Genomic DNA, 15,080 nt, shown 5'->3' with positions numbered 1-15,080 from the left:
GCCAGGTGAGTGCACTCACCGAGAAAGAAAGATAAAATGTTGCCTGCTCCCTGACCTTCCACGTCAAGGAAGCCTTTCAAGTTCTCTCTTAATATCCTATAATCTTCTGGTGCCACGCTATAGCTCCCTCTGAAGAAACAGAGAACCTGAGACAACCAGACCACCAGAAAGAACAGACTGGCGCAATGGAGAGACGGCGGCTAGGGTTAGGCCCCGAACTTCTTCTCCACAACAGTTACGGTTGGCACCTCAGCTCCGGCATGTTTTGATGTCCTATGGAGCTTGACCCAGGAGATTGTTAGGTTTTAGTCAAAAATCAAGGAGGACATTGGATTTTTGTGAACTCATCTGCAAAAATAAGCTCGCATACTCCTAGCAATGTTAACACTGAGGGCCTAAGAAACTGTGGTGGGAGCATCTCGGAGGCACACTTTCTGTAGCAGACCCCCCCCCCCCCTTGTGAAGCTTCTCCTGGTCCTTCCTCCTCCACCACTGTTGCATCCTAACAGCTCTTTCATGCTCCCTACAAGGCCAGATTTAGAGATGCTGGCGAAAGGTCTTGTGGCCCCAGCCACCCTGAGGTACCTGTAGATCAAACGCCACCCAAACCACAGCTGGGCACGAACTCAAACGGCTTCAGCCCCCAAGAAGCCATCAAGGACCCAACAGAAGCTTAACTAAGCCCCACTCTTCTCTCCTGAAAGAATAAGAGGGGTCCTTGCCTGGTCCTAGGTAGCCTAGAGAAGCCCCTTTCTGGGTATGTTAGCACACAGATGGCTTGCAAGGTCAAATCTTAGATAATTCCTTGCCTTTGGAAAGATAGAGAAGAGAAATTGCTATTTTTCCTAGTAAAGGGAATGTTTCCATTTTTGTTGTTGTTGTTTTGTGTCTGTTTCTGTGATACAATATTCTGACAAAAGCAACATACGGGAAGCATGGTTTGTTTTCACTCATAATTTAAAGAGAAAGTCCATCACGGCGGGCAAGTTGGGCGGCGGGTGCTCAAGGCGGCTGTACCTGTGGCAGCCACAGTCAGGAAGCTGAAAGCAATGTCTACGAACTGCTGCTCAGCTCCTTCTCTCCACTTAGGCCATCCAGGATCCCGGCCAGGGAATGTTGCCACCCAAAATGGGCAAGGCGCCCTTCCGGGATTAGACAACATCATCCCCCTCAGACATGCCCAGAACCTCTCTCCCAGGTGATTCAGGAGTTTTGTCATATTAGCAGCTAACACCGACCATCACAAAGGGCTTCTCTCAAGAGTCCTCAAGAAAAGGAGAGCAGGGGTGGACCTCTGTGCTCCAAGCCCCCTTCTCTGTGGAGAGCGCACAAACAGAGAAAGGTGTGAGGGCTGGGGAGGTGGGTGTTTATCAAAGGTAGTCGACCCAGGGTTAGCCTGAGATGACAAGCAGGAACCACTCCTGTCAGGGAGGGGTCGGGAGGGGGTGAAGGCAGCCATTCCAGAAAAACCAAAAAGCAGATTACACTGGGGAATTCGAAATTCAGGCCCAGCAAGATGGTTTTGTTGGTAAAGGTGCCTGATGCTTAAACCTGACAAACTAGAGTTGCCTCCCCAGGACCCACACAGTGGAAAGAGAGAAAGTACTCCTCCAATTTGTCCTTTGACCTCACACCCATGTCTACACAAAATAAATAAAATGCCACGTGTTTTTGAAAACGGAACACACGGTGCTTTGCAAAGTGTGAGGCCAGTAGCAGATGCTCAGTAAACAGTGGCTACAGCTGTCAAGAGTCAAATCTGGGCTGTAAGCCACTTCTGAGTGAAGAGGGACTCACTCAAGTGGTGAATGCGGAAACAACGGCAGGTGGAGAAAACGTGGGCAGAGGACAAAGAACAAGCAGGTCAGGCCATGCTGACCGTGGACACACTGAAGGCTGACCGGCAATCGAGAGCTCAGTGAGGAGCCCCAGAAGCCAAGAGGTAGGCACGCTCTGGGCTGCACCACCAGGAAGTGGCCCTGAACAAAGGCCAGCCTTTGTCCCCTGAGACCGTTTTTGGCTGAATCAATCTTGCTTCCTTAGCAAAAACCCCCAGCAAACTTTCCGTGTGGGGAGATACTGTCATCTGTTTCCCCCGCGTTCACTTCAGTTGTTAAATAAATATTTAACCAAGCGGAAGCAGAGGCGACCTGGCCATTTACACAGGAGGTATCACTGCGCAGGTAAGAGATCCCCGCCCTCCTCCCCTTCACCATTGCACACGGCTTGAGCGGACCGATCAATGGTTGTGCTCCTTCTGAGTGCCGGGGGCGGGGGGGGGGCAGCCACTGGCACAAACATCCCACATCAGCTAACAAATTCTCTAAACATGAGTCCGTAGGCGGAGATGAAGGCGTGCTCTTTGTTAACATGTTGACTGGCCTACCTACGGCTTTAACTCCAACCCAGCCCTGAGAGCTAGGGAACTGGTCCTTAAGAAATCAATGCGCAGCTCCTGGAAGGAGGAATGGGCCTGTAAGCTGGGCCTGGCGCTTTCTTCCATGGAGGGAGACCAGTGTTTTATTGTTTTTTGTTTTTTGTTTTCCTGGACCTCTCCCTCTACCCTTCTTCTCTCTCCTTCTTGCAGGAACTTGGGGCACCTAGCCTGGAGTCGGCTAGGTGTAAGTGTGGGTAGAATAAACTGAGCATGCTCAGTTCCTCTCTCATTTCCTGGCGGGGAAGTTCATCAGATCCAAAGATCCCAGCTGCCAGCCCCGCCTCGTGAAGCTCAGAGAGACATAGGAATTTTTTTTTTTTTTTTTCGTTCTTGGCTTAGAGACCTCAGATGGGGGTGTGCTCTGACGATGCTCAGAATAAAGAAAAGGGCCAACCGCCACTGTGGATGTCACCAAGCCTGCTGCTGCTGGGTATCAGCCACCTATACGCTAAGGTTGAGCAGGCAAGTTCCCATTCAGCAGCGCTCTGAGCAGTCAGGACTTCCCATCATCTACAGGAATGGAGGGAAACCACCACTCCTCTCCAGGGGATGGAAACCTTACTTAAAAAAAAAAAAAAAAAAATAGGCAACACTGGGCTGGAGTGAAATCCGAGAGGTGATCCATGGCTCACGTGGAGAAAACATACAGCAAGCTGTTTTCATATCCTCTTGTCTAATCCCATCCGGAAACAGTGTCGATTTCCCATGAAGAACAGATAAGAGCCTTTCAAGAATGTCTTGGATCTGAGGCAACAGGGTCTATTTTTATCTCGAATCCCCGTCCTTGAGAAGTACAAATGTAATCATAACCTGGGACTTGCAGATGCCGAGAGTCCCCGGTAACTATAACACACAAGCAAGCCTAACCAGGTCTGAGTCCTGCCAGTCTGCCCTATGAAAATCACCCAGAGCGTCGCTCTCCACCCAAGGATGTGGCTGCAAATCACACGTGTTCCAGAGGTCACAGAGCTGCTGACCTGGTGGGAAAGGGAAAGCAAAGACCCACGGAATGCCAAAGGCCCATTCTCCGTGGCTGATCTGCCGGCTGCCGCCGCCAGACCCTTAGCAAAGTCCTCGCTTTGAAGTAACCTTTCTCAGTCTATTTGCTCAGGAACTTCCTTACGTGCCGGTTCCAAACCGCTGTTTCTTAAAATGACGGCTGACTGGAGGATTGTGTCGATGGGACAAGTGAGAGCCGGGCAGATTTGCTCACTGGGTCAACAGCAGCGAAACCTGTCATGTCTCAGAGGCATAAATTAAGAACACAAGTAATCCTACAGAGCAAAACATCCCTTGGGAGGTAAGGAGAAGTTCTATGTTTCAAACAGACCTTGCCACCTACAGAGTGACCTTGGGTACGCTGCCAACCTTACTTGCCTGACTTAAAAACACAGGACCAAAGAAAGAAGGAAAAAAAGTTCATTGGATTAGTTGGAAAATTAAAGTTAATATTGCATATGAAATAATTCCTTAAGCCGCAATGCCCTGTTCAAATCATCATTATTTGTACTCAGCTGTTTGGCTAGGAGCTTACATAGAATATTAATCACCAAGTACAGTTTTTGGGGATGGGAAAGCAGAGCTACAGTACCACCAAGATTAAGGTCAAAGCCCCAGCTTCCAGATACTCAAGTTCAAATCCTGCCTTTTCCACTTGATTTGCTATAGGCACACAGACATTCTTTGTGCCTTAGTTCCCTTATATAGAAAACAGCAATTCTTTTTAAAAAATGTTTATACTAATTACAGTTTATTCACTTTGTATCCCAGCTGTACCTCCTCCCTCCTTCCCTTTCAATCCCACACTCCCTCCCTCATCTCCACCCATGCCCCTCTCCAAGTCCTCTGATAGGGGAGGTCCTCCTCCCCTTCCATCTGATCCTAGCCTATCAAGTCTCATCAGGACTGGCTGCATTGTCTTCCTCTGTGGCCTGATAAGGCTGCTCCCCCCACAGGGGCAGGTGATCAAAGAGCCAGCCACCGAGTTCATGTAGAGACAGTCCCTGTTCCCATTACTAGGGAACCCTCTTGGACACTGAGCTGCCATGGGCTACATCTGTGCATGGGTTCTAGGCTATCTTCATGCACACTCCTTGGTTGGAGTATCAGTCTCAGAACCTTGGGTCCAGATTTCTTGGTACTGTTGCTCTCCTTGTGGAGCTCCTGTCCCCTCCAGGTCTTTCTATCTATCTCCCCCTTCTTTCATAACATTCCCTGCACTCTGTCCAAAGTTTAGCTATGAGCTCAGCATCTACTTCAATACCCTGCTGATTAGAGTCTTTCAGAGGCCCTCTGTGGCAGGCTTCTGTCCTGTTCCCTGTTTTCTCCCTCTTCTGATGTCCATCCCGTTTGCCTTTCTGAGTGAGGATTGATCATCTTACCTAGGATCCTCCTTGTTGCTTAGCTTCTTCAGGTGTACAGATTTTAGTATGAGAAAACAGCAATTCTATGGAAAAGAACAATTCAGTTCAATGACAGTAGCAAGCTACTGCTTCTTTCAGAGGGTACCCTGAAAACCATGCAAGCTAATATACTAAAAGAACCCAGAGGTCTGGGATGCAGTTCAGTAAGGGAGTACCTGATAGCAAGCTCAAGGCTCTGAGTTCAATCCCCAACAACAAAAGAAACGCACACAAGTACTCGCAACACAGCAGTCTAGATGTACAGACTAGTGCAACCACCAGGATTTTTATCAAGCAAATACTTAGCAGCCTGTACTGCAAAACAAAGGTGCTTCAGCAGAGGCCAAGAGGCCCAATCCCATGTGAGCTTCTTGTCAGAGGCATCTGTGTGTCTCTGGGAGCACTCTTGGGAGAAGAAAGTAAATATTTTTACTCCAGTAAAACCCTGTTTCTTCTCCCCTCTCAGCTTCTAGGCAGCAGGTACCTCTCAAATCTTTCTCTTTACTCACCATCCCATAGACGTCTGCTTCACTCCAAGGCAAATTCCCATCTAAGGACCCCGAGCTTACCGTGAGTGAATCCTGCAGAACAGAGCAGCTAGCTCTGGGCTGGTGCAGAATCTAGCCCTTTGCTGGCAGGAACATATCCTGCTCTGCTCCTCCTCTTTCATCTCTTCACCTTCCGTCCTCTGGACTGCCCTCACCATCCCTGAGTTATCACAACACAGCCCACATCCCCCCTGAAGGCTTCTCCCATCTTGGGATTCTGCATTTTTGTCATTGCTAATGGTATACCCAGTGGTTGTGCCATTATGCTACTTTGGTCTTTTATTGCCACTACAAGTGAGCTACCTCACAGCCAACCACAATTCTTCTAGATTTTCCACAGTGATGAGTACCCCCAGGATCTGCCATAAATAATTCAAGAAATTTACTTTATAGAAGGATCCACCAAGCTCCATAGGAGACAAACAGATCCAAACTAGGTTGCCTATTTTATTCTATCTAAAAAATGCTGGCCCTAACCAACTAAGTTAGCCTTGAGACATGCTGAGGTTTATACCATTTGGTTAGGTAGGATAGCCTTAGTAGCTATAGCTGGAGAACTCTAAAATTTGAGCCTTAACAATAAACACTTGTTTCTGGTTTGCATAAAATCCAAGCCAGTGTGGAGCAACAGGTGGCTTCAACCACAGAGCAGTGAAGAAGGGAAGCTCTCAGGTTCCTTCCATCATGCGCCATCCCCAGCATAGCTTCTCAAGTTACCATAGCAACCTGCCTGGGATGTCTTAATGGATCCTGCAAAGTGACACTGGGTTGGCTAGTATTTAGTCACATGGCCTCCGTTAACTAGGAGAGGGCTGTAAATGACACGTATTCAAGAAAGGATGAAAACAAATTCACTGATCAGCTAGCAAGCCTTGTCACCAATCTACTGCTTGGAAAATTCTCCAATTTGATGACCGTCTTTGTCTGCCTTGTGGAACTACCAGAATATCAGATCACAGTAATAGCAAAACAAAGTATGATTAGTGATTTCAGGAGGGAAAGCAGTATATGCTGGCCAGAGGTCTTGGAATGCTACAGTTTGTGCTCACCAGTGAAGACTCATGGGAACACCATACCTCCCTCAACCCAAAACCCGGGCTTGAAACTGGAGGAAAAGACACCAAAGAAACTGTTTTGATGTCTGTCTGCCCTTCCATGTAGGGACAGCACAGCTACTTCCAACATCCAGATGACATCAAAAAGGGATACCACGGAGCAAGAGCACAAGGGCTTTGGAAACAGACAAAATCCTGCCCAGGCCTCTTGCTGGCAGAATACGCCCTCGATGTCTATGTGATACTGAACTACACATTGTCCATAGTTAGTTCAGGGGGCTTCCAATCTGTCTGAGAAGGAGGCAGTGTCCCCTTTGCCCTTCACCCTCCAACTTCCTAGGAATTTATGTGTCCTACCCCTGTGTGTTTCCCTGGCACTTTCTCACAGCCTTTAGAATTCTCCTGTGAGACACATGGTTGGTGTTGGGTGATAACAGGCCTGTCTGTTCTTTGGTACAACTGCCCACACCTTAAGGCCATGGAGACAGGGTACATGTGACAATCAAAATACCTGGGTTCAAATCCAAAATCCCTATGGAACAAACATAGGAGGTTGGCTGCCCTATCAACCTCTTGGAGTCTGAGCTTCCTTTATCTGTACATAGACTTGAAAGGCCCCGACGGCGGCTGAGACACCGACGTCTAGCTGTAAAGAATGCTAGGGAATAGACAATGGATGCTGAAGATGCTTCAGACTCCCTCCTCCTTCTCCCCCTGAGGGAGGGATAATGCTTTACTTCCCTTGCATTCCAGCTCACATATAATAAATATACAATAAATATGAGTTGAAATGCATTGGGCAAAAGGCTTTCCTGTTGAAAAGCAAAACCCCACAAACTCTACCTTCAAGACTTCAAAGTCTTCAAAACTTCCTTTACCACCGCTTCCCCAACCCTGGTACATCATTACTCTTCTTTCTTAACATGAGCATTCTTTTGGTGCTCAGAATCTTTAAATGGCCACCAGAGCCAAATGTCAGGGAAGGTTTTCTCTTCCTAAAAGAGCTAAAGGTTCTGCCAGTGCAGAGGGGGTGGGGAGCCTTTGTTCTAAAATCTCTTCCTGTGGGGACCTCTACACTGACCTAAAGCTGGCCCAGATCCAGTGTCTACGTGGCCCCTGTAAAACCAAGCACTCTGGACCCACCAGGAGAATCTGGGACTGGTGCTCCAAGACTCTAGGCTGTATCTCCTGCACAGTCTCTGACTGAACCCAACTTTCTGCTTTCTTCAGGAAGCCTAGGACCCTGACAGGAGCTAACAGCTTCCCACTTCCAGTCATGGTGCCTTCCGATGCTTCCTACCCAAGTGTCCTTTAATTCTCAGGAACAACCTGCAGGCTGGATACTGTTTAATCGCCATTTTACAGATAGAACAATTATCAGAAGATAAGAAACTGGTTAGTGTTTTGCTCTGGCATGTCCCCCAAAGGGTTTGGGTGGTCAGGCCCTAGCTTATGGTGCTACTTTGAAGGCTGTATTCTGTAGGAGATGGGGCCTGGCAGATGGCAGCTTGTTACTGGGCATGAGCCTTTGAAGGTCCTGACCTGCTATGATTCCTGGTCTTTTAGGACATGAAGATCCCTTCCACCTCATGCTCCCACCACCATGGACAGAGCTGTCCCACCTATCTTCTCCGCCATAACAGACTGAAATCTCTCTTACTTTGGAAATCAAAACAGACCTTTTCTTTCATAAACTGTCCCTTTAAGGCATTCGGTCACAACAATGCAAGCGTGGTTAACATATAACCAAGTAGCGAAAGTTCCAATTTGCAGTCCTGTTGGGTACAAATCTCCTTCTATCTATGTTATGCAATGTTACCTCTCTAAATGGCTATCAAAGAAGGCCCATTCTGTATGTACATACTTGAAAAAATAAACAGTCTGGCCTGATTGATCTTTGAGCTTAACTTTTTTTTTTTTTTTTAATAAGAAAAAGGACAGTTTTGGTTCTATGGAAAAGCGGGGGAGAATGTAAAGAGGTCAAACATTATGGAGTCTAGCCTATCAGTGTTTAATAACATTTCTGGATCAAAACTCAATAGAACCTTATTTATGGACAGACAGTTACTGTGAAGTAGGTCCTTTTTATACAACCTTTTCATCTGAGGATGTTGCAGCCTTCTGCTGCCTTTCTGTTGGTGAGAGATGGGGTGTGAAATTTACTGTGTCTGCCAAGATTATCCCATTAAATTATCTGCCCTCTTCCAATGTAATTCACTCAAGAGCAACAGCTTGAGCCATGGGACCGGTAGATGTCCAAGCCTGGGTGTTCTGGGGGGCTGTGTGGGGCCAAGGAAAGGGGTCAGGCGATGGGACACCCCGATGACATCACAGCCATCGCGATTCATTGCCTTACCAAAATAAAGTGGATGCCACAATTATCCCATTCCTAAACAAACTGAAAACCCCAACCAGGCTTACTGCAACAAAGAGCGAGCCTTTTTCCTGCTGTTTATTTTTATTTTGTATTCGTTAGCTTTTGAGATATTCCTGGCATGCAAGTCAGGCTCCATGTAACAAGCAGCTGCATTTAGTTAAAGATTTTCGAAGCAGTCCCCTCCCCCTTCCCCCTTCCCCCTTCAACGCCCGCCGGTAAAACGTTCTCGGCACCCTCGAAGACTGTTCCTTTCTCCTCATGCAGAGGAGACCTGTCTCCCCTGTCAGAGCTCAGGGAGTCAGCGAAGCCAGGCCCAGGCCTTTCTGTTGGAAGAGTCAAGCTTTTACCTGCTACAGCTGGACCTGACTGGATCCGCTCCTCACCAGGACCCTTAGCTGGCAGTCAGTTCTCCTTCTAGATAGTACTCTAATAAATCAGCCCTCCTCCGCCTCCATCCCTGGTAATGGACCAAAATGCAAATGCACACATACTCCATCAAAAGACATCTCATCGCTGGCTGGAAGGAACTGCCAGACACGCTCCTCAAACCGCATCAAAGTGACACTACCATACTGAAAAAAAAAAAAAGTAATTCTTTTAGACCAGAAGGCCCTGACTATCCACAGCATGTTCCGTTTGTGTCTAAGGCAACAGCAAGGCTGTTGCAGGAAGTCAGGCAATATCGAGCTGCAGGAATGGTGGAACTGACTATCTCCCATCACCTCTTATACCCTCTAGGTCATGGCAAAGAAAATATCTTTCCAATACCCTTAAAAACCTAAAGATGCACCACCTCTGGCCCACACATTAAAAGAAGGCAAGTATAAGAACTAAACAAACCAGAATGGATCCTGTAGGACAGAAGGCAGGTATGAGAACACCAACCCACAGGGTTTGCAAGCTTAGCAAAGCCATTCCCTGGCCATGTGACCCTGAGAAAGCAGTTTAACAACTCTGAGCCTAACCTGACCCATCCATACAACGAGCTACTTACACCATCACCTTTGCAGGGCGGCTTTGAGAGGTCTGTGAGTTAATACTAACAAAGGATTAAAACAGGGACTAATCCATTCAACAGATTGCACCAAGTGTCTGTTAAATAAGTTACAGGAAGAGGAGCAGCTCAGAGAGCTTGGGCTCGAGAGATGTAGACTTAGCTGAGATCTCAAGACTTTAGACTATTCATTGGCTTCCTCCAGGCCCAATTACCAGCCCAGCTAGCAGGAGGGAGCATGGGGCAGGAGAGAAGCTCCACAGAGTAGCTGGCCCCTGGCTGCAGCCGAGAACGCACCATCAACAACACTCTGCTCCTTTAAATCAACCACAGCAGGCATCGCAGTGCCTTGGCATCGCCCCTTGCTGCAGGTCGGTGGCCCCTATTTTCCCCGTGTTGCCATTTCTTGGAAAATCTGATTAGTATAAGCCTACATCTATCAACAGACATGTGAAATTTTGTATTTTGTTTCTGGAGGGTTGAACATCTTGAATTTCCTACATACTATAGTTAATTTCTTAGCCAATTTTAGACCAGGGGCTCTTCTCTAGTGCTTTACATCCATGGCTTCACTTAAATCTTATAAAACACTTATACGGCTTAGGGAAATCAATCACCCTGCCCATGATATGAAAGGGACGATTCGAACCCAGCTCTCTCCTATGTAAAAGTCTGACTTACAGCCATTAGACTTGGCTATCGGGTTTCTCTGATGCTACTCTTTGTACCCTTTGTGAGAGATCAAAAGGCGTAATCTCTGATTATTGGGCTGTGTTTTTATCTAAGTGAAGGAAATAACAGTACATTTTTAACATAACCAAAAAGGTTCTCTCTCCTCGGCTCACTCAGTAAAACTGTGGTCCCCTAAATATGTTTGTGATTGTACACAGTCTCCGTCACTACAAATAGATGTTTATGTCAGTGGATTTAAAAGTATCGGCTCTCCATGATATGCTGTACACTTTTTAAAAATATATCTGAAGTGGTATACCTTGGCAAAATGCTCTTTTGATATAAGCGGCATACATCTAGAAACATTTAAAGAGTCAAATTCGGAGCCCACTTTCACACACAGGAGACAGAAAATAATAGGTCAAAACTGAGTTTTTGAAAGAACTCTCGGTCTCGGGAGATGACTCAGTGCCTGCCGCACAAAAACAAGGACACGACCCTCACGTGAAAGCTGGCCATGCACATGTAATGCCGGGCACAGACAAGCAGATTCCCAGAGCTCAGGGACCATCCAGCCCGGCTGGAGAAATGACTTCCGGTTGAGTGAGAGATCATGTCTCAAAAAACGAGGTGGAGATCAACTAACGATGCTCCACATTGACCTCTGGCCTCATAGGGATACCCACAGGCCTATGTATGAGCACACTCCCACAAAACCACAAACATGTACCCCTAGAACCGCACACTCCTGTACAAAGGTAAAATAAAATAACTCCTAAGTGGCAGGCGTTAGAGGAGCAAAGCAGCCTACTATATTTTCCAATAAAGTAAAGCATTAATAGATAAGCCCTACCGGAGGCAATCTACCTGTCCTTCCTCTGAGTAGTCGCCCCTAGCCGTAGAGATAGGATTTTTTCAAGCATCCCTAATAAAATTTTGGCTGACTGATGTGGGCCCTCATTGTATTCACCGGCAAAGATGACAGGCCCATAGCCCTTAGGAGACTCCCATTCTAAATGAAGCAGGGACAGACACCTACTGACAAGGCAATTGGAGACTTAGAAAATGAGTCTTGGGACACCCCCCCCCCAACTTCCAGCAGCCAAACCACAGAGAGAGCACAATTCTGAGAAAGGCACAGGAGGGTTCCAATGGCCTGGAGCTCTTTGGGGAGCAGGAAGGAGTGTTTATGCCTGCTACAGAAGTTCAGCTTTGGGCAGGTAGGAGGTAGCTAGGAGGGGAAACAACTAGGAACTATGCATATAAAGGCTTTCTCCTCCCTGCCAATCAAATAGGAACTCGATGGGAGAAGCAGGGAGCCACTGTTTTGGTTTTACAACTTAAAAAGGAAAAGAATATCTCCCCTCAAGCTGGCATCCTGAGCCCCTGGCAGGGTTACCTTAAGAACCTCAGGACAGAACAGAGGTCAAGACTTCACCAAAAGGGAAAAGGATTTAAGAGCTGGTAAGATTGCACCAGGTTTGAGCCCATTATTAGGGTATAGGATAGGAATGGGCAAATTAATTTCCTAACTTTTGAAAGAGCACAGCTAGAGGGGAGGGATTTGAGAGTAGCTACTGATAACACTATCGTTTTGCACTCAAAAATTCACTGTGCGGGTGGTTATTTAGGAAAGAGATTAACAACAACGACAACAACAACAACAAAAAGGTGAATATCCGTTCATCCCTACCTCACCCCATCCCCACCAGCGCAGGCTGTGACCTAAAAAGCACTGGCTGTGGAAAAGTTAAACACAAAGTAAAGGATCCCAAGGGAACGACGGAATTAATCAGGGCTCCGAGCCAGGAATCCAGCCTTCGGTACAATCACCCCAACCGCACTGGACCACGGACTTGAGGAGAATGTTTACATCGGGTCGGCAGCGCGGCCCATTTTCCACATTTCCAGGTGTAGTGGCAAAGCGCCAGATGTTTAGCATCACCAAGCAAAACATCCAGGAGACCAAACTGTTTACATTTCATTAGGGTTTTCCCTTAAGATGGGGCACCCCTGCTGTCGTGCGTCTTAATGACAATTAGAAACTGTATTCGCCACCGCCACCGCCACCCCCTCCCCCCCCCCCACACACACACGGGACTTCTAGATAAGCGCAACCACACTTCAAAAACTCTGCTCAGTCAGGGCTGTTCCCGTTCCAAAGGCATCTGCAGGACATCAAACTCCGCACCCAGGTTCCTCTGCAACGAGAAAGTCACACCTAACTCTCAGCAGAAACGAATTCAGCAGTCACCCGGTGAATCGATCTCTCTCCCCAGCTGTTAAGCAAACTAGACTCTTCTCCAAGAGGCACCTATTTATCGACAGAGCCTTGGGGCTAGAAGGGGGGGGGCAGGGGGGAATGCAGGGGCTCCAACACCCCCTCGAGGGATGCATGTTAAAAGTGAGGCCCAAGACTCCAAGACTTTAATCAACTTTCCCCCTCCAACCTCCAAAGAATGAATCGGTTGTCTCCGCAGGCGCAGCGGGCTCTTCCCTCTCATTGTGTCCCGGCTCAGACCCAGCGAGGATCCCAGCTCCCCGCAGGGAACTGAGCCGCTCCGGCTGCGGGTGGAGGCTTTCTCTAACAGTTGCGATTGTCTCTGGAGATGACCCAGATCAAGTATGCATTAGATGGCCCCCCCTTCTTCCGCCTCGAAACTCACACACACACACACACACACACACACACACACACACACACACACACACGTGCATGCACACCCAGAGAGCACTTCGGAGCAGCAGGCCGCCTCTGACTGCATACTTTGCGCAAAGTGGCAGCGGCGGAGCAAACTTTTTGGCCTGCGCGATGACCCTCGGGAGGGCAAGGGCGGGAGGTTCCGAACACCAAGCGGTGGGGATGCGAGGCCCCGGGGAGCCCCCACCCCGCCCCCAGAACCCCGGGCTTTTGTTTGCACGGGTTCGCGGACGGCTTGGGCTCCACTGAAAACGCACGCAAACTTCTTCCTCCCCCCTCCGGGACAGAGAAGTAAGACAAACTGGACCCCAACTGGAGGGCGCTAGGAATCCAGAGAGAGAGAGAGGCAAAGGACCAGCATCACCCCCAAGACGCCCCCCCTCCCCGCCCAACCCCATCTACACTTCCTGTCAGCACTGACAACCGCAGCTGGATGCCGAGGACCAGCCCCCCAGAGCACCCCTAGTCCGCAGCCGCTGGCCTCCTGGCGGCGGCCGAGGGCCCTGCTCCGGGCCGGGGGAGGCGCCTGGCCGGCAGCCGGCCCTGCGGGACGAGCGGTGGGAGCGGGGCGCGGGCTCCGCTTACCTTGCGCAGCGGCCCCGCGCGCGGCCAGCAGCAGCAGCAGCAGCAACAGCAGCGGCGGCGGCGGCGGCGGCGGCGGGCGCGTCCCGCGGCGGCGCGGCCGGTGCATTCCTCCTCTCGTGGCTGTGCTGGCGGCTCCCAGGCGGCGCGCAGAACATCCACGGGGTCGCCCCGGGGCTCCCGGCCACCTCGTCCCGCCCGCAGGCGCTAGCGGGACACCGGGGGGGACCTCTGCAGAGCTCTTTGTCCAAACTCTGACCCTGCTCCCTCGCCTCCGCCTCGGCCGCCCCGGACCCTGGAGCGCGGCTCCTCCCGGTCCTCCGCAGCAGCCCCTGCCTCGGCCGGCTGCTCCGTCCCGGGCTTGTCTCCGGGGTCGCTCAGGCGCACCGTGTGGCTCCGGCTCCGACTCCAGAAGAGCGTGCCCGGTGCCTGGGGCTGCGGTCTCGCGACTCACTCGGCTGCGGCTCCTCCAGCTCTCCCCGATTGCTCTTCTCGCCCAACTTGTCACTTTCCACCAACTCTACAGCCCAGCGCCCCTGCCCGGACCAATGGCAGAGGCGGGCCCAGGCCGGGGTCCCAGCGCCCTCTGCTGCCGCCCCCTGGAGCGGCACACTTCCCAGAGCATCCCAGAAAACAGCCACTGCGCCTCCTGCACGCCCACCGTCCCTCCCTCCCCCACTCGCTGGGGACCAGCACCGATGTTGATGGGACTCTTGAGGCCTTTTAACAGAGGACTTTGGGGAACTCCCGGCCCAAAGTGTGACTGGATGACTTAGGAACCCCAGATTTTAACTGTCGTGCTCTGCCGCTGTTTAACCCTTGGCGGGGAAACATGAACAGATATTAATACAATGCCCCTTTGATTTCTCCCTTCCAAAGAGACGCTGAAGAGGGAGTCCGGATAGAAGAGACTGGTGTCTCTTTTGGTTTTTAATTTCTGGCCTCACTACATTCACATCAAGGTCATCTGATCTGTTTCTTTGGGGGACATTAACGAAAGATTCCTCTGGGTCCTTTCTTGTCTCTGTCTCCTGGTCTCCTAAAAGTTATTTCTCTGCCTTCCGAATACGAAAACGCTTTGGAAAAGCGTTTGATCATTTGTGTGCTCGCTATGTCTCGAAGGTATTCCATTTCTTTCCATAAGGTGTGTTTCGCTTGCTCCCCCTTGGTTAAGTGAGTCTGGGACCCCCAACTTTCAGGGTTCTTAGTCTTTCCTCCTGTTTTTTTGCCATTTGTCAGTTTTGTAATTCATAAACGCCCTCGATGTTTTCCTGCAGAGAACGCCCTGGGTCAATATAAAGTTAGCACGCCC

At 49.5% G+C, this 15,080-nt stretch overlaps 1 protein-coding gene across 1 annotated transcript in view; it reads right to left on the bottom strand.

Annotated features, from left to right (window-relative positions):
- Nucleotides 1-14,316, bottom strand: part of Ror1 (receptor tyrosine kinase like orphan receptor 1) — a 341,308-nt gene extending 326,992 nt beyond the window's left edge. The window contains exon 1 of the mRNA XM_060365964.1: nucleotides 13,772-14,316. Coding sequence (XP_060221947.1) covers nucleotides 13,772-13,877 — 106 coding nt within the window. The 5' untranslated portion in view covers nucleotides 13,878-14,316. The remainder of the gene's footprint in view (nucleotides 1-13,771) is intronic.
- Nucleotides 14,317-15,080: the final 764 nt, after the last annotated feature.

Source organism: Meriones unguiculatus, chromosome 12, assembly GCF_030254825.1.
Source record: "Meriones unguiculatus strain TT.TT164.6M chromosome 12, Bangor_MerUng_6.1, whole genome shotgun sequence".
Lineage (NCBI taxonomy): Eukaryota > Metazoa > Chordata > Mammalia > Rodentia > Muridae > Meriones > Meriones unguiculatus.
Note: the sequence above shows the minus strand (reverse complement) of the source record. Positions and strands in the feature narration are given on the sequence as shown.